The 19,908-nt window shown below is 42.0% G+C and overlaps 1 protein-coding gene across 2 annotated transcripts in view; it reads right to left on the reverse strand.

Moving 5' to 3' along the window:
* LOC126260476 (trafficking kinesin-binding protein milt) overlaps positions 1-18,992 on the reverse strand; it is a 369,562-nt gene extending 350,570 nt beyond the window's left edge. Inside the window, exon 1 of one of the 2 annotated variants that reach the window (XM_049957807.1) lies at positions 18,843-18,992. In XM_049957807.1, the coding sequence (XP_049813764.1) occupies positions 18,843-18,974 (132 nt within the window). In that variant the 5' untranslated portion in view covers positions 18,975-18,992. The remainder of the gene's footprint in view (positions 1-18,842) is intronic. The other variant, XM_049957815.1, reaches the window with a different exon arrangement.
* Positions 18,993-19,908: the final 916 nt, after the last annotated feature.

A 19,908-nucleotide genomic window follows, 5' to 3' on the forward strand; every position in this document is an offset into this window, starting at 1 on the left:
GGAATTTTACCGCCAGCGGCGAGAATGAGAACTGTTTTAAATACTTAAAATGGCGACGTTTTCCTTACTTGAACAGCGTGCAATAATTCGTTTTCTGAATTTGCGTGGTGTGAAACCAATTGAAATTCATCGACAGTTGAAGGAGACATGTGGTGATGGAGTTTCCTGCATGACGACCTGAAAATGCGAAAAGTGTCATCCAGGTGAGTGCCAAGAATGCTGGCGGACGACCACATGGCTGCCCGTGTGGCATGTTGCCAAGCAATGTTGACGCGCAACGACAGCATGAATGGGACTTTCTTTTCGTCGGTTGTGACAAAGGATGAGACATGGATGCCATTTTTCAATCCAGAAACAAAGTGCCAGTCAGCTCAATGGAAGCACACAGATTCACCGCCACCAAACAAATTTCGGGTAACTGCCAGTGCTGAAAAAATTATGGTGTCCATGTTCTGGAACAGCGAGGGCGTAATCCTTACCCATTGCGTTCCAAAGGGCACTACGGTAACAGGTGCATCCAACGAAAATGTTTTTAAGAACAAATTCCTTCCTGCACTGCAACAAAAACGTCCGGGAGGGGCTGCGCGTGTGCTGTTTCACCAAGACAACGCACCCGCACATCGAGCTAACGTTACGCAACAGTTTCTTCGTGATAACAACTTTGAAGTGATTCCTCATGCTCCCTACTCACCTGACCTGGCTCCTAGTGACTTTTGCTTTTTCCAACAATGAAAGACACTCTCCGTGGCCGTACATTCACCAGCCGTGCTGCTATTGCCTCAGCGATTTTCCAGTGGTCAAAACAGACTCCTAAAGAAGCCTTCGCCGCTGCCATGGAATCATGGCGTCAGCGTTGTGAAAAATGTGTACGTCTGCAGGGCGATTACGTCGAGAAGTAACGCCAGTTTCATCGATTTCGGATGAGTGGAGTATGGGACTTCATCATCATCAGTTAATTAGAAAAAAAATTGGAGGCCTTAGAACTTGAATGCACCTCGTACGATTAGCACGACAGATTGTCGGCAACATACATACATATACATACACTCATCAGACGAAACATTACGACCATCTAGCTAATAGCCGATAAGTCCATCTCTGGCACGGATAACAGCGGCGACGTGTCATGGCATGGAAGCAGTTAGGTCTTGGTAGGTCGCTGACGGCAACTGGCATCACATACAAGTCATCTAATTCTCTTGTTGGAAAATGCTGCTCCCGTCGGGAAACATGATCGTCATGGAGGGGTATACGTGGTCTGCAACCACTGTACGATACTCCTCGGCCGACATGGTGCCTTGCACGAGTTGCGCTGGACTCACGGATGCTAACTTGAATGTTCCCCAGAACTTAATAGAGCCGCCGCCAGCTTGTCTACGCACCGCAGTACAGGGCCAAGGAGTTGTTCCCCTTAAAGACGACGTATTCGCGCCCTACCATGGGCATGATGAAGAAGCCATCGGGAATCACCAGATCATGCAATGCTCTGCCACTGCGCCAACGTCCAATGAAGATGATCACGTGCCCATTTCAGTGGTACTAGCCGATGTCGTGATATTAAGACTGGCACAAGCATGGGTCTTTCGGCTGCAGAGGCGCTCTGTGTGTTCAGGCGCGCACTTGTACTCTGCCCAGCATTAAAGTCTGATGCTGGTTCGTCACAGTTCGCAGCCTGTCCTGTTTTACAGTCTGCCCGGCCTACATCTGCAATTAGGGGTGACCTCCCAGCCCCACAATGTCTGGACGTGGTTTCACCTTGATTTCGCCATGTGTTGAAGACACTCGCCACAGCACTCCTCGAACACCCAACAAGTCGTGCGGTTTCCGAAATGCTTGTTCCGGTTAAGCTCAGATAGATCACGTACCAGTAGATTGGTTTCATAATGTTCCGGCTGATCAGTGTCTATACTCATATGTAAACATACAGATACATAAACATATATATACGTATAAAAAGAATACTCACTGCTAACCAATCAACCATTGTGTTAATATATAAGGAGAGTCAGCTGCCCCTATCGATGTCGTTTTATGTAACCCGCAACGTTTTCATTCTCTTGTGTTCGCTACGCGCGAACTCTTCGTTCTACAGAACAAATTAACAGCAACTTTTTGTAGGAAATTTTATGTAGTTAAAGTTTGTATTGGCATACGTTTTCCCTGGAGGCGACGGTTTTCGAATTATTCAAGAAAAACGTACAAAACTGACCAAACGCAACGTCTAGCCCCACTCTCATCTCCCAGTCAGGATTTCTAGTACAGTTTGCTGTTCATGACACTCCCTCTTACCACGGTACAAAAATTTCCGAGCACGATCTTTCTTGGTCTCAATTAATGGGCTATTACGTCATCGGCATAGTCGGCTGTTTCGTTAACTTTGTTAGTTTAAGCGTATCCGTGAGGGTACTGAAAGAAAAACGACTTTTGTAAACATTATGCAAAAACTAATTATGTTGACAATTCGATGCAAACTTAATCCTTAGAAGCACAGTAGTTCGTAGGCAAGAGGCCTGGCGAATACGACGATGTAATCGTTTATTTTATGCTGTTAAAATTCACACTGTTAGCTAAAATTTACACAAACGTCAATTTTACAGTAATTGTTAAGAGCTCGAGCACGCCGATGGTGCAACAAGGCCAGTCAATGGAGGTAAAAAATGTCGAATGGCGGCTAAGTGTGGGAGAGGTGGTGCGTTTGAAGGTCACTTTCGTACCTTTTTCTTGAATAACTCGGGAAGTACAGCCTCTACCGAAAAGTATTAGTGATGGGGGATCACCGCTTAAGAAATGACGATTCCTAAAAAGGCAGTGCATATTTTTTTTCCCCTGTAGGAGCAACAGTTTGCCCATTGCGAGAGAGAACGCAAGAAAATTTCCCACGTGGTTTTGGAAGGCCAGAATTAACCTTGTGAGCAGCATAAAACGACATGGGTAGAGGCTGCTGAATCACCCTGTACAATCGTCATTCCCAACTGTTAGCGGCAATGCCGCGACCTCGGTTTTATACTTACGAACTCGTGTTGTCGCTCTCCTTTCGAAACTGGTATAGTGCGCACCGAGCGAAGTGACGCAGTGGTTAGCACACTGGATTCGTATTCGGGAGGACGACGGTTGCAACCCGCGTCCGGCCATCCAGATTTAGGTTTTCTGTGTTTTCCCTAAATCGCTCCAGGCAATTGTCGGGATGGTTCCTTTGAAAGGGCAAGGAAGATTTCCCTACCTATCCTTGACACGATCCGAGCTTGTGCTCCTTCGCTAATGACCTTGATGTCGACGGGACGTTAAACCCAATCAATCTTTCTTTCCTCCCTCCCTCCCTCCGTCTAGTCCACTTGTACCCGACAAAAAGAGTGAAGTGACGAGTTTTCGATTAAACGGGTAGCGTCGGCCACTCCTAGCATATGGAGACAGCGAGTTGGGAAATGACATACGACTCGCTGGCGAGTTTACAGCTAGTGTACACAGCTCATTTCTGATTTCTACTGGCCACACACCACGGTGACGTTTTCTGATTTCTACTGGCCAAACACCACGGTGATCTGACGGGAACTGGTGTATCCGCGTCCACAGGACTGTTGACGTTTATAGGGTGACGTGAACCTCTTACTCTTTATACATTAGAGGTGTATTTTTTAAGTCTTCTGTTCTTATGATTAGTAGAATGTGATTGATGAAAAATTAACAGCACGAAAAACTTCTGGGGATCATACCCCAGAGTGTATGAACATTTTGCTCACATTATACTACTCTAAATCCAACATGATAACTAAAAGTGTAAGCCATTACCAGCATTTTTTTGTTTTGTTTTCTCTAGCTGCAGATCTTAAGTATATACTTAACTCCTCTGCATTTCTCGACCATCCCGAATGTTCTTCTCCATCACCATTTTCCTATGCCATTTTCACTTACCTCATTTCCTTTGTCAGTCTCGAACGGTCCGGGGATATAAAGACTGTGGGTAAGCTTCCTGAGGGTTCTATGTGTACTTTTATCTATACAGTATTTTCGCGAGTGTAGCAGAAATCGATATGTTGGTTAACTCATCTACGAACGTAACCTCCCGTAATTTTGACAGTAAACTTCTTAATGATGCACCATGCCTTGTAGCATCTGCCACTGAAATTGGATGCCTATATCCGTGACACGTCCGAATTTACTGAAAGAACCCGTGACAAAGTCCGCTGCTTTTTTTTGTGGATCTTCTCTGTTTTCTCTTTCAGTTCTACACTATAAGGGTCTCAGACTGACGAGCAATACTCAAGTATCGCCCGAAAGAAGATTTTGTATGATACCTACGTTAGTGGTCTGCACTTCTTATGGATTCTTACCGTGTACCTCAGTCTGGCATCTGACTTTACTACGATTATTGTACGTGGTTGCACTTCAAATCGCGCCGTAAGCGTACTCTTAAATATTTGGTGGGTATAAATAATGTGATTTTCGACAATCGTATAATCAAGCAATCTACATGATTACTCTGAAATTCTCAAAGTGACGATCAGAGGATTCATCGAACCATCTTCAAGCTACTTCTCTATACTTCCACTCACGAACATCGCACGGGAAAAACGAACACACAACTATTTCCGTGCGAGGTCTGATTTTTCTTATTCTATTATGACAATTATTTCTTCCTATGTAGGCGGGCGCCAACAAAATATTTTCACACTCTGAAAAGTTGCCGATTGAAATTTCATCAGAATATCCCGTTGTAACGAAAACGTCTTGTTTTAATGATTGCCACCCCAACTGGCGTATCGTATCCGTGGCACTTTCTCCCCTATATCGTGATAATATAAAACAGGCTACCCTTCTCAACTTTTTCGATGTCCTCCATCGATCCTATCTGATGCGGATCCCATACCGCACTTCAGTACTCCAGAAGAGGGCGGACAAGCGTAAAATAATAGGTATTTTTGTCCGTTTATGCGGAATACGTTAAGTTCGTTATTTTGGGGCTCAACTGATAATCCTTGCAATAAGGTCCCATAATATGTAGTTCTTCACGTATTTAGCTGCAATTTCTTAGCATTATGACTTCCCTATAAACAACAGCATCATCCGCGAACAGCTTCAAGCGGTTTCCGACAAGGTACACGAGGTCATTTATGTACACTGTCTAAAGTAATAGTGTTGTTACACTTCCTTGGAACATGCCCGAAACTACTTTCTTGTATGAAGGTTTCTCGCCGTTAAGAATAACACGCCGTATTGTATTTGTTATGGATTCCTCAATACAATCACAAGGCTGGTCTGATGTCCCTACGCTCGAACTATGTTCATTAGGCGACAGTGCGAAACTGTATCACGAAACACGAGCTCTATTCCCTTCTTGGAATGACACAACTGTGTTCATTATCCTCAGGTTTTCCTCACAACAGCTACCAAGTGATAAGAATCTAGAAAGAGTAGAACTGTTTGTCGAACTTCTGGACACACACAGAGAGTGTGCGGGGAAGGTAGGAGTTAAGCTCCTGTCAGCACATAAGATCGGCTGTCCAAGGGTGAACAAGGTACTTGTACCTCATTACTGATACTGTACGTGCGATGTGTATAAAAGGGGGTAACGAAGGTGTAAAGGTGTCGTGAAAGTAAACAAGCTCGTTTGCAATAATAGTACTCGACAAAGTGAACCGTAGACCCAGCTGAGGCGGGATCTAACGCAGCCATTTGACAAAATACAGACACGTTCCGGTTCAACGGTAAACGTTGTTACGTTGCAGTGCAAGCATGGAAAGTGATCGCGGAAAATACCTTCGCAGACCGCCGCGACGCCTAGCTGTTAACACAGCTAAATTCATCGAATTTCTAGAACGGAAAATTCGGCAAACGGTACAATGACAATCGCCACAATTTACGATTCTGCGATCGCAACGTTCTTGGCGGTACTAAGGAAGAAAGTAAAAGCTCATGCAGTTTGGAGAATGTATTGCCACATGCAACCACCAAATTTTCTACATATGAATAGCAACGGCAACAGTAGCATTTTCCTATACGCAAGGATAATGTTGGAAATGTCATACGAGCAGGTGATTTACTTTTGCGGCATAAACACGGAAGAGTATAAAGCGCGTTCTTTTAAAGGGAGTTTTACATCGCTTCTGCTCATGTAATGTCTAAAGTACTTCTAGAGTATGGTTAGGAGTACACTGTGATGTATCTTTCAACATTAAATGTGGCACCACCCACGCAAAGACCGCTAAGAGCTTTAAGCTAGTGACTAAGGACGGATATTTCGTCAGCGCGATATCAGTCTGCGAAATATACAGCCAATGGCTATTTATTACTCACTCTTCACTTTTAACTTGGACAGCGACCAGAGATAATGCTCATCTCTCGCAGTGATAGTCAAAAGTCTGCAGAATGGTAAGTTCCACATTCCGCTGCTGAACGATTTCCAGAAACGGCACAAACGTACCAGCCACAAGCAGTCATTCAATCCGTTTGCTGGATACATGTATAGGCAGTCGAAACAAATACGTATGAATGTAAATGGTTCAAATGGCTCTGAGCACTATGGGACTTAACATCGATGGTCATCAGTCCCCTAGAACTTAGAACTACTTAAACCTAACTAACCTAAGGACATCACACAACACCCAGTCACCACGAGGCAGAGAAAATCCCTGTCCCCGCCGGGAATCGTATGAATGTAAGAAAGACATCAGTCGTCTAATGCTGTGCATACCTAACAGCAACGATCTATACAAGTATGGCAGCATATTAACATACGTTATGGCATTAATTACGACGATACTCATTATACTGCTAATGATGTAAAGCATTTGTTTGTGGAATGATGTGGGAAAGAACTGTACGTATCAGAAGTATGGAACACACTTTTTGCATGACAGTGTCGAGTTATACCAGAAAGTGGCTTGTTTTTTCCCAAATAAGGAAAAAAAATATAATTAACATTAGTCTACACAAATGGATTGAAGAGGGCGAAACAAGAGAGTAAAGGACGAACAAAAAAGAGAGTAAAGAACGAAACTGACAATAGCAACACTATATGAGACTACTCGCTGTCATTTCGATGTATAAAGGAAGAATCCCTGGATCAATCATAGACAACCGCATTACACATAAACAAGCGCATTACACAAGAGGTTCGATGAACAAATTTCACCAGAGCCTGTTGGAGACATAAATTGCCATCATCCAACAGTTATTATCTTTACATAAGGTGTGTTCCGAGATTCTCATATCTATGGTGGAATTGTTATGGCTAAGCATCGAGACCTGAAATCGGTACCTCTATAGCAAAACACTTCTATAGATGCAGTTGTTTAGTGAGAACGAAAACTCGTATCATTGAAAAGTTGTGCGTCTGCTTTAAGATATCACATAACTAGATATGTATCATACGACTTTGGAAACTGCAAACATGCCGCTAAGAAACTGTTACGTCACCTCCTGCACGTGCTACGGACAGCCAGACCTCCGACCAATCATACTGTTAAAAAGCAAATCCACTTACAAGTCTGATAAACTCCCAGTTTCATTTTCCCGGTATTTTACAACAAATAGATTAAAGGAATTAACACTGAGATTAAATGGATATCACACTGAAGAACTAGGGTGTGTATTGGCCAACAATGTACTGTCTCACGTCAAAATCATGAACTGTGCTTCAGTGAGCTATCAATTAATTCGTATGCCACTTTATTTTGAAATTTTAGTACTGGCTGCTGATTTCGGCAAAGATAAGTCAGTGTAAAACGGTAATAATTTTTGCGAGAAACTGTTTACTGATTTATCTTCAGCAAAACTGGAATTAATATCACTTTAAATGCAAGATGTACCTCCATGAAACGCTGATGATAAGGTGCTGCAACACACAATTTGTTTCGAGGTTGACCTTCTGAGATTATCTGCTAAATGAATGATACTCTATGACTTGGATGAGCAACATGTTCGACGAGTAGAATTCTGCACTTATCGAATTAGTGAATTAAGTGTACACTCTCAAAGCAGAAGTGACTGTTCAACCAACGAACAAGATAAAGCTTTTCGTTGTCTCCCTTCGGCTGTCACTACCATTTTTCGAAGATATCACGAATCGTTTACAAGTCCCACTGCTTGTATTGCCAAATTGGAGCTAAACACCGTCCGATCTCTCAGAAACAAAAACTGGGGTCTACTGAGGCCCCTATGAAATAATGGGCTTGAGAATTCAATATTTGTATTCATATATTTCAGCTTTAATTGCTGATAATGCAGACCACGACGATATGTGTTTTCTCAGACACTGCCCTGCAGGAGAAATGTCACTGATACTTTCGTCTAAAATTATTGTACTATTGTTAGGAAGCCCTTATATGTCACACTGCATTGGTGCAGTAGTAATGAGCCGTGTTAAGTCCCACAATTCTTACGAAACACAAAAAAAAAGTTTGTAGTATTCTCCAAATAGCGAACAGAACATCCACGGGACTGGGCAAGTGAATTCGACCACACCGAAAAATTGGAAAACGTGCTGCGCACCGAATCTTTCGTAACATGCAGGCTAAGATGCAAAGGAGTACCATACTCGCATACTGATGGCGTTCATCCTTGAGACATATCGTACTGCGAAATAATTTCCAATACCATCCAAGTCGTAGTACTACTCTCCGTTCTCGACAACCTGGCAGAGATTATTACATAAACTATCGTAGTTGTCTTCAAATGTTCCCGATAACTGCTGGAATTTTAATTACCGGTTTATAGACAGGCTAAAATTGAACATGTAGAAAACAAAATGATGACCTCAAAAGGCAACCGACAAACCGAAGAACCGACGGAGAGGTATTTCAGATAGGACTCTCATCCTCCAGCATCTTGAATTTCCACCACGTTGCCCGGAAAGTGTTGCAGTGGAGTATCGGTTTCCGAGCAAGACGCAATTTGACAAATTTAAGTTTACCTATATTTACGATAGGTGTTCTTAAGTTTGTCCCACTGGGAAAAGAGGGCCACGAAAGAAGCATTGACGCTTTTTAACTCTGGTGAAATGAAATGAAATGTCGTGTGACGAGGGCCTCCCGTCGGGTAGACCGTTCGCCTGGTGCAAGTGTTTCGATTTGACGCCACTTCGGCGACTTGCGCGTCGATGGGGATGAAATGATGATGATTAGGACAACACAACACCCAGTCCCTGAGCGGAGAAAATCTCCGACCCAGCCGGGAATCGAACCCGGGCCCTTTGGATTGACAGTCTGTCGCGCTGACCACTCTGGTAAGAGGCGATTGTCAGACCTTCGGTAGATATCAAACACACCAACAAAGCAGTTATCACCTCGTAACAGATCAAGGAAATCTATACTCACAACCACTAAGCAGAGGTTATCGTACATTTTGCGTGACACGACACGTAGTAACTTGGAGATGTATCTGATGCTAGCACAGGTTAATAAAGAAGAAAAGACCAGCAACGGTAATGATGAGCAGACACGCTAGCAGAGGGTATGGAAACGGAATATACCTACTGGGTTGGAGCAGTGTTCCGTAAATCGAAAAAATTGGAGAATCTGGTCATATGTTCGAGAGTGGCGGTTGCTGAGGAAGCTTAAAATCAACTATTTAGAATACTTGTTTATAAACAACAAGTTTCATTTTATTATCCTGGGTATGTACAATTTTTTTAAGTTCCCTACTCGAGAGCACGTTGCATATAGCTGGCCGTGAGAGAGAAGCAAGAATCTTTCGTCGGTTTGAATTATAACTTTATAGCCATCAGAAATCACTCAGTATAGTGCTGTTTTGAATATGTGGATCAGTTGATTCCGTTTACGATTCTCCGTACGTCGTGGGCTATTTTTGTCTCAATCCACTGATATTTGTGCATCGTTGATCAATTTCTGTTTCTTCACTTCCTATGAAATATACACCCCCCCCCCCCCCCAATGAACTATGGACCTGCCGTTGGTGTGGAGGCTTGCGTGCCTCAACGAGAGAGAGATAGCCGTACCGTAGGTGCAACCACAACGGAGGGGTATCTGTTGAGAGGCCAGACAAACGTGTGGTTCCTGGAAGAGGGGCAGCAGCCTTTTCAGTAATTGCAGGGGCAACAGTCTGGACGATTGACTGATCTGGCCCTGTAACACTAAACAAAACGGCCTTGCTGTAGTGGTACTGCGAACGGCTGAAAGCAAGGGGAAACTACACCCGTAATTTTTCCCGAGGGCATGCAGCTTTAAGAGAGCTGTATCAATCCAGTCTCAGGACTGAAGACCACAACAACATGAAAATATACTTGCACAAATTTATGGTCTTCGTTGGGTAGTGAAAGTAATTATCCCATGTTGTGATACATTTGTCCTTGACTGGAAAAAACATATTCGATTTCATCTCTGTTAGTGTTGATCGGAATGACACCGGGAGAACTCATTTGGAAGCAGGCGTTGTAAGCTTCTACATTTTCAAGAAAGTGTTTTGATTCTGGAGTTTCCCCGGCCATGTCATGTGAAAATTCCTGTGGAATTGGTGGTAATCGAATTTTTCCATTCATGCAATCATGGTGTTTCTCAACTGAATTTTTCGCGTTTATATTTCCATTTATTACGTGTTTGTTATATTCTTTCGTCGGGTCGTAGTGGAATGTTTCATTTGATAGGTTGTACTGTTTACTTGTCCTCGTCCACACTTCTCGTAAAGTGATATTTGCATGGCTGGCTTGAGTTAGCAGTCTTTTGATTGTCTCGAAATTCTTGATTCTTCAATCCTTTTATTTCGTTGTTCAGTTTCTCACTGTGCTTTTTAGGAACTTAAACGTGCTTCGGCTCTTCGTCTATTTCGTTTTTTCGCTGTTCTCTTTGTTTTCGCAGTTTTGCTTCAGAACTGGCAAGATCTCCTCTTTTACGTTAGCGCATTGTCTATAATAAGAACGTACCAAAAAGGCTTTGAATGGTCCACAACGTTCCATGAAATTCCACAACATTCGAGTGTTCTGGAATGTTCCACAGTGATTTGGAATGTTCCGGGCTGTTACCGAACATTCTGGAATCTTTCCCAATGTTCCAGACTATTTCAGAAAATCCAGGAACATTCTGGAATGTTGTGGAATGCTCTCGAATGTTCTAGAAATTTATACAGGGCGAAACTTCCCAGCCCTTAAATCTTCAGTTAGAAACAGGAACCTTCATGGCTATGGGATAATGGGCTACTGCACCGATATAACTCCCTTGATCATACCCGAACTAGTTTCTGAGCTTTAGCGGCACGCGCATTGTACACTTACGTCTATAATATAAAAATATTGATTACGAGGTACGCTTTGTGGTATCCCTACGTTTATACAGAGATCTCTGTCGAATTCATCTGAAAATGTTAATTCAAGTTACATAACATTTATTTTCACGATTATTTAAAGTGTTGTTTAAATACTCCTTGATGGTTTCACTACACTAAATAACGCGTACAGTATTTTTTTTTATCACACAAAATCAAATACTTTTTTTTTAAACAGTACACAAAAATTAACTGTTAAGAGACTAAATTTCAAATTCGGAAAATTATAGTAAGTCTGTAGAAAGTAAATTTTCACACAAAATTAAATTCCATGTTTTAAACTAGCAGATAAAATTTACATTCGATAGTTACTTTAAGTATATTATTGGAGAAACAATTAGATTCTCATTACCACTGGTCCCTAAGTTCTTCCTCTGACTGAGTCCCTTGTCCCTAGCAGAACTGTATTCACTGGTTAGTGCAAAATCGTCGTCTTCTTCGTCTATTTTTTTTTTTATCTACATAATCACTGGCATCTTCCTCCAGTCACCGAATAACAATTTCATGGACTTTAGGATCGTTAAAAATCGCAGATTGCTGTCTAGGAAACCTCAACGCATATCAATACCGAACATGGAAGGTGATAATGTAGGCGATAATGAAACATTGTAGAGTTGGTGATTGAGGGAGGTGGGGAGTTGTTTAGAAGCATTCCGCCGCAACACATCTTGGAGAGCGAGTTCGAAAATTCTCGCGCGGTCCAAGGGACCAGATCTCGTGAGTGAAGAACTAGAAGCAGAAATAATATCGAAAGAATATCGCAGGCTGCCAGCAAAGAGCCTATACAAAAGCATTGTGAGAGCTGTCCGCGTTAAGAGCACAGTATTTCGTTGCGTACCGTGATGCAGTTTATTTGTGGAAAATTTTTATTCTAATGGTTCGCTTAATATTTGAATTGAGTATGAAAGAGCCGGACTGCAAAATGAACTCGTGCAGGGAACAGACAAAAAATACAGAATCTCAGAGTGAAAGGCTTTAGCAGCATCTCATAGCGCAGATTATACTATTCTTCACTATGAATATTTGTTGGGCGCTGGATGGCGACAAATGAAACTGCTTTGGCAATCCTAAATATTAAGAGTTATTATACCAGAACCTTAATTATCCAATGCATTACGGAGCTGTCATTGATTTAACGAGGAACAGAAGTGGAAGGAATACCTAAGAACCACAAGGAACGCCGTAAAAGAGAGCGTAGATACGCACCAGGACATGTAACGGAACATAATCTCCTGGGCGCTCAAATATTAATAGAAGGTGATGAGCGATTTGAAAATGTACTCAACAGTGTTTAAAATGGAACATTTGCGATATTAAGTTGTTTGCCGCACCAGGGCTGGACAGTGCCTTTTATGAGCCTATTGCACTCACTCACTGTCCGTGGATGTCTTACGGACCAACTTATAAATTGTAATCTGTTTCCCCTCAACATTTTCCAACTGTGAAATGCGTCAATTTATTGTGGGCTCTCAAAAATGTTTTCTGAACTGAGCCAATTGCACTGCAGACTAATTAACTCATATTACGAACTATACAAAATGTATTCTGCACTGACCGAAGGATGTGCCGGATTGATTACGACACTGGAATCCACAATTCGGGAGATGGGAGATTAAAATCCTACCCTGGCCAGATAGATTTTGTTTCCCTAGCTTTACACAAATAGCTTAAAGCAAATGCTGTGGGCAATTTCTTTGAAGAGAAACAGTTTACTTCCTTCCACAATACGAACTTTGTGTTTGGCCTCTATGGATCTCGACATCACAAGTCTTAAGGCCCTCATGTCTCATTGTTCAAAAAATATTCTCAGCAGCTGAAAATGTATTATAAACTAACGTATTGGCTGGAAAAGTCATTTCTGAGTTTTTCAGCAAAATGCTGTTGGATTGACGTTCCGGCAGCATGAGCGACTGTTTTCTCAGAGAATTATGTTCTCTCTCTTGTGACAGCCTAAAAGCCATATGTCGGGGGGGGGGGGGGGGGGGGTGGTTACGGAAGTCTCAAAGATTGCGAATTATAGATCGTTGGCAATTAATAGTCAACTACCGAATATGTTGTAAATTTGTAACACGACAAGAAAATAGTAACACAAATAAACAAACAACAGAATTTCGTCACAGTTGCGCGGCTGAGTTCGTGATTTCCTGTCGGAAATGTCACTGTTCGTAGTAAATGATGAAGGGCAGTCATCTAGTCAAACCGAAGTTACATCTAGGGTTTCCAAAGACCTAGACCCTCTGCTGAACTTAATCTATATAGATTAAACGATTTAAGAGGCAACCTGAGCTGTCCTTTTACACTGTTTGCTGATGACTTTGTTATTTAACATCTATTAAAATGTTATCAGAACACTGAAACTGATTGCAAAAGGACTTATGCAAGATATCTGTATAATTCAATATGTGGTAGTTGACCTTAAACAATAAAATGTGTGATGTCTTCCATATTAGCATTAAAAAAGAGTCGGTTAAATTTCTGTTACATGATAAATCACACAAACTTAAAGGTTGACGATTCAACGAAATCCTTAGATATTACAATTGCAAATAACCTAAACTGGAATCATCTCACAGAGAATGCTGTGGAGAAAGCGAACCAACGACTGTGATTTAATGGCAGAATATTTAGAAGATACAATAAATCTACTGCGCTTGTCCGTTCTCTTCTGGAATATTGTTGCGCGGTTTGGGATCCTTACCAGATAGGACTCATGCCCCTCATCGAAACGGCAGCTCGTTTTTTTTTTTTTTTTTTTTTTTTTTTTATAATGATGCAAAAGAGAAGTGTGTGTCACGGACACTACAAGCGAGTTGAAATGGTAATCAGTGTTGTGGTGAGATCTTTTCACGAAATTTCAATCAGCAGCTTTCTCTACAGAATGTCAGAACATTTTGTTGACTCACACCTACATAAGGCGCAATGACCATCGTAATAAAGTAAGAGACATCAGAGGTAGTATCAGAAGATTTAGACGTTCATTTTTCCTGTGTGGTAATCGGAAGTGGAATGGTCGAGAAATAGTCAAAGTGATTCTATGAAACCTCTACTAAACACTTACGTGGAAATTACAACGTAAAACCATTTAAAATATGAGCACAATGTCAACACAGGCGCTTTTGCTTCAAAATTTGAATCTGTCACCTGTCCGAAGTTTGACCTTTCCTTTTGGGGCACTTCGTACCGCCGACGAAACAGAAAAATAGTTTCCAAGTAACAGGTGCTTCAACGACCAGCTACAGCCGACACTGGGACGCGAAGCGCTTAGACTTCTCGGCCATTTCACCGCGCAGGCGTCATGGAGGAGTGTTTCTCCTTCCCGCTAAGTCGTGCCCAAGGCACTCCTGTAGCATCTCACGTGCTCGTTTCTCGCCAGCTATGAGTCAGACCTGTCGTTGGCAACACTTTCTGTGCATAAGTCTCCTCCAACTGAAGCAGACGGCCTCTGGCGGTACACGCATACCCACTACCTCTGCTTGTCGGACCTCCGACCGCATCTGGTGATACCGTCATGTGCTGTTTCCAAATTTACACCCTGGTGACGGCACACCTCAGCACCATGCCATTCTTGAAATGGTGACTTTTTTAACTTGCCGTCATCAGTCTTAAGACTGTGATAGGCAAACCTTTACACACAAGTCGATCTTGTGCACGTCTTTATCATATATGTTCAACTACTGCAACGGCAACGGCCTTGCCGCAGCGGATACACCGGCTTCCGTCAGGCCACCGAAGTTAAGCTCTGTTGGGCGTGGCTGGCACTTGGATGGGTGACCATCGGGCCGCCATCCGCTGTTGCCATTTTTCGGAGTGCACTCAGCCTCGTGATGCCAATTGAGGAGCTACTCGACCGAATAGTAGCGGCTCCGGTCACAGAAAACCATCATAAATCCGGGAGAGCCGTGTGCTGACCACACGTCTCTCCTATCTGCATCCTCATTGAGGACGATACGGCGGTCGGATGGTCCCGATGGGCCACTTGTGGTCTGAAGACGGAGATTTTTTTTTTTTTTTTTTCAAATATTGAAACCTCCTTGAAGTATTCACGTGCTGACCTCATTTTTTTTACAAACTCTTTCATTACAAAATTTTCACCATTACCAAAGTGACTATTCTCTATTATCTCACAACGTGTACTATAATCTGGGGGGGGGGGGAGGAGGAGGTGGTGGTGGTGGTGGTGGTGGTGGTGGTGGTGGTAGTGGTGGTAGTGGTAGTAGTAGTAGTAGTAGTAGTAGTAGTAGTAGTAGTAGTTGTTGTTGTTGTTCAGAAAACATTTTCACTTTAGTCACTGATCGGTTCGGTCTATAACAAGTAACTTTTAAGTCCTTCAATTCTGATTTTATTACATGTGAAAAGTTCTACTGAGTCATTTGTGGACCAGATGGGTTGGATGGAGGAAGTGGCAATGGAGTCACGATGTCTTTTCTCGTAGACGGAAATCTGTTTTACCTTTCCTAAGCTGTGATAGGAAGAAATATAAAAGCAGAGTTCAACGTCCGGTTCCGTCGACGAAGTAAAGGATACATTGTTTGCCCAGAGTAAAGTGGGCAGTATTGCGTTCTAGGAAATTGTTACAAGAGACTGAAAATGTAAAGGGCAGTATGCTGCAGACTCATATTTCTGTAATCTACAGAAATAATGAACACGTATTTTTTGCGTGGAATGATACGTGTTGTTAATGTCTGCAGCTGAAAGACTCATGAAAATCTGTAGAATGCATTTAACGTGAGGTCTAAATCAGCACGTACCTTCTTGCGTTTAAAATGGACTTTTTTTGCAAATTGTATGATATATATTTTTAAAGATGTAAATTTTTGAAGAATGATCTGAGTTTAACGTCCGGTCGACAGGGCGGTCACTGGAGACGGGGTATAAGCTCGGATTACGAAAGCATGGAAATAAAATCTGTCCTGACTTTCAAATGAACCATTCCGGTATTTGCCTGGAACGATTTAGCGAAAATAGTGGATAACGTAAATCTGGATGGCCGGACAGGGATTTGAACCGTCGTCCTCTCGAGTGCGACTGCAGTGTGCTAATTACTATGCCACTTCGCTCGATACCGCTATGTTTGCAAAACGTTCAGCTGGAAACAAATATCACCTTTAAAGAAAAATCAGTTGCCTGTAAAGATGTATACTACTACTACAGAAAATATTGTTGCTTCAGTATCGCATCAGATAAAAAATGTATGCCTTGAAAGCGAAACATTCGGCTCTTCTCCTTTTGATATCTTGAATCATTAACAGAATGTTTCGCGGGTTATCAATTTACAGACAACACCAAGGTAGATTTTTCCTGGTGGTAAACATGTCATAAATGCATAGTAGTGAGAGAGAGAGAGAGAGAGAGAGAGAGAGAGAGAGAGAGAGAGAGAGTTGCTCTCTTTTAATGCAAGTCTCGTAAATCCACACTTCCATTTCACAGAGCTCTGCACTAGACCCTCTTGAGGCAGGCACTGTGATCTACTTATCTCCATCTCTGATCCGTTTATTCTGCGACGGTTTAACTTATACGATAAGATAGCTTGCGACTTTCACACACCAACTACTCTTCTGCTTGCAATGGTTGTAGGGCATCATCCGCATCGATCACTATACCTGCTGCCTTCACAACTTAATATATATATTCAGGTATTTTCGGAAAAGCAGTAACGGAAAAATGTTTTCACCACCGCACCTTTATCAAAACACCATACCTCGCGGTTTTTATTACTATCATTTGTTTGCCGATCTCTTACGGGGGATTCTCGATATCCAAAATTTAAGAATACAATAATTAAGTACACAATTTTCAGAGTCTTGATTCTGAAGGCACCTTTTGGCGAACGGATGATTGCTTCATATCCAGAGATTGGAAAGACAACGATATGTCTAAAATTTGTGATGTTGGCCAAATCTCTGGTACTGGAGTTCAATATCGTACTAGTCAACTCACCATACTCGACAGCGAACTATTTACACACCCTCACATACAATACTGCTCATTTTAATTAAAAAAACTTTACAAAGTGCAATTTAATTGCAGAGGAGGTAACTTACCGAATTTCTGGACTTAGCTTGAAAGGTCCATTCCTCTATCTAGATTCAAACAATAGATGTGTCGTTGTCATAACTGGAATATACCCATGGCCCCGGTTTTGTCGAATGAATCAATTCTGTCGCTACTAAGCTTCACAACAATCCTTGTTTCATCTCTTACCTCAAATTGATTCGTAACTGTTACAAATGAGAAAGTAAAAGAACATTCGCATCTTATGATATTTCGGGGTTGGCTCAACTAGTGAAGAGGATAAACGAAACTTTTAACAGTATCTATAATCAGACTTACTCTAGTAAATCGTATACAGAGAGTTTGTGGCTATAGTATATCTTTACATCAAATGACAGAACCGAGAATGTCTTTATTCTATAAATGAAGAGGTCAGAATGATTCAAGCCTAAGCCTCACTGCCTCGAAAAATAAAATTTCACTATGTAATCAACGAATATAGCCGGCCAGTGTGGCCGAGCGGTTCTAGGCGCTTCAGTCTGGCACCGCGCGACCGCTACAGTCGCAGGTTCGAATCCTGCCTCGGGCATGGATGTGTGTGATGTCCTTAGGTTAGTTAGGTTTAAGTAGTTCTAAGTTCTAGGTAACTGATGACCTCAGATGTTAAAGTTCCATAGTGCTCAGAGCCATTTGAACCAGCCAACGCGTATAGCTAGGTGCATCTACTGGTGAAGTGGTTTGCTGACTTTCCAATAGACAATGCAGTAATGTATGGATATTTTAAATCATTAAAACTTATTAACTTGATTTACAGGTTTTTCCAAATTATTTTGTTCTTCTGTAAAATTTACTGCTTATGGTTTAGGCTTAAATCAATCTGTTATATTCAAATATCCGCGTACGTTTTGTGGTCTTCGAGAAAGCTTTTGGCCAAAAGGTGTTCTTCTGAAATAGAAGACAGAACACCATTTCACAACTCACACGCAAATGTCATGGCCGGACAAAGCGTCCAGAAAGGTGTTGTGTGTGCATAAGATGTGCTTCTGTGAATGTGTTTTTTCCACTTCCGAAGAATGTCTTTTGGCCGAAAGCGACAATGTATAGCAATCTTTTCGTTGGGCCTGTCTGTGACTCAACGTCTCCTCTAAGTGGTGAGTAGTAATCTATCCTTTTCATAGTACTGTTTCCATCAATTTTGGATTGATTTGCTTTATGTCGCCCGACATACCGCCACTATGAAGATTACCTCACAACTGGTATTTGCTTGTATATGCCTGCATATAGCCTGTGCAAACTCTCATGCATATTCACGTTGGTAAGCTCGTATGGCAGAAAAACGATCAAGATTCAAGTTGCTTGAACAGCCTGCATTGTTGTGAAAAATTATCCCGAAGGCGGTCATGAACCAATGCTACCACATGCTTGTAGTTGCGTATTTACTGACACGTTCCTATTAGGTCCAGAATTGCTCCTCCTCTAAAGCAGCTTCAGTCTACAAGTCAGACCTGTATAAATGATTGACCACACACATCTGCAGACTACAAGGAACCATAACCTGTGAGAAGCTCGTTGTAACTTACAGTTGAGATCGGAGACTGGGACGAAGGGCTCCTCCTTGGCTCCTCCGAAGAGGATCCGGAGGGCCCCCCAGTCACATCCTTGATCTTCAACAGTAGCCTTCCTGACCGTCGTATATCTCTTGCTAGGAACATAACAAAACGAAGGATGAAACAGAACTAACGCTACCACTAGCACCAGATAAACGTCTGGCTGGAGATAAGATAATCTCCATCAACCTCATTCGTCCTTATTGGTCCAATTAAAGTGCCGGAGACTGCAACGACATAATTACAGACAGGTGTTGCGAATTTTCACGAGTACTGGCGAGAGAGTTTCTTCACTTTAAAATCGTTTCGCGTAACACACAACCTATAGACAGAAATATCTGATTCAGCTCGCTACAACATATTCCGTAAGCTCATCAAAGTACTTAACATTTGCAGATGTAACAAAGTAAACAATCACTGAAACGACGGTGCAAAATAAATGTCACGTACTCGCAACCTGTCAAAGCGTCCCTTACATAAACCTATTAAAAGCCTTCCAGAATGTGCCAAATTAAAATAAGTAACTGTATGCACGAAAAATATTCAAATTAATTAACAAGTAGTTGAAAGACTGGAATACACGATTTAGTGAGCTTATCTGTTGCATGATGTTATGAACTTATTATGAGGACTCACCAATAACTCGACAGATAGGACTCAGCAGGACACGACATTTGTCCTGCACATTGTCTGAAAAAGACCAAACAAAAAGCTCACTTTCCGAAATGCTATTAAAAAGAGAAATTATTCTAGTGTACTCTTTTACCCAGTACGTAAATATAAATTAATAGAAAGATGCTCATCACTATGCAGATGTGTAAAAAGGCAGAAATGTTAAGGAGCGTTAAATGTCACATTTGCAGATGCTTGACCCCTGACTACTCTCCTAGAATACGGATTCGGTAACAATGTATTACTTGGCAGAGCTTTTCAAGAAATGGAATATGCTGTGACAAGTCAGACCTGTATAAATGATTGACCACACACATCTGCAGACTACAAGGAACCATAACCTGTGTGAAACTCGTAACTTTACAGT

This window comes from Schistocerca nitens, chromosome 1 (assembly GCF_023898315.1).
Source record: "Schistocerca nitens isolate TAMUIC-IGC-003100 chromosome 1, iqSchNite1.1, whole genome shotgun sequence".
NCBI classification, from domain to species: domain Eukaryota; kingdom Metazoa; phylum Arthropoda; class Insecta; order Orthoptera; family Acrididae; genus Schistocerca; species Schistocerca nitens.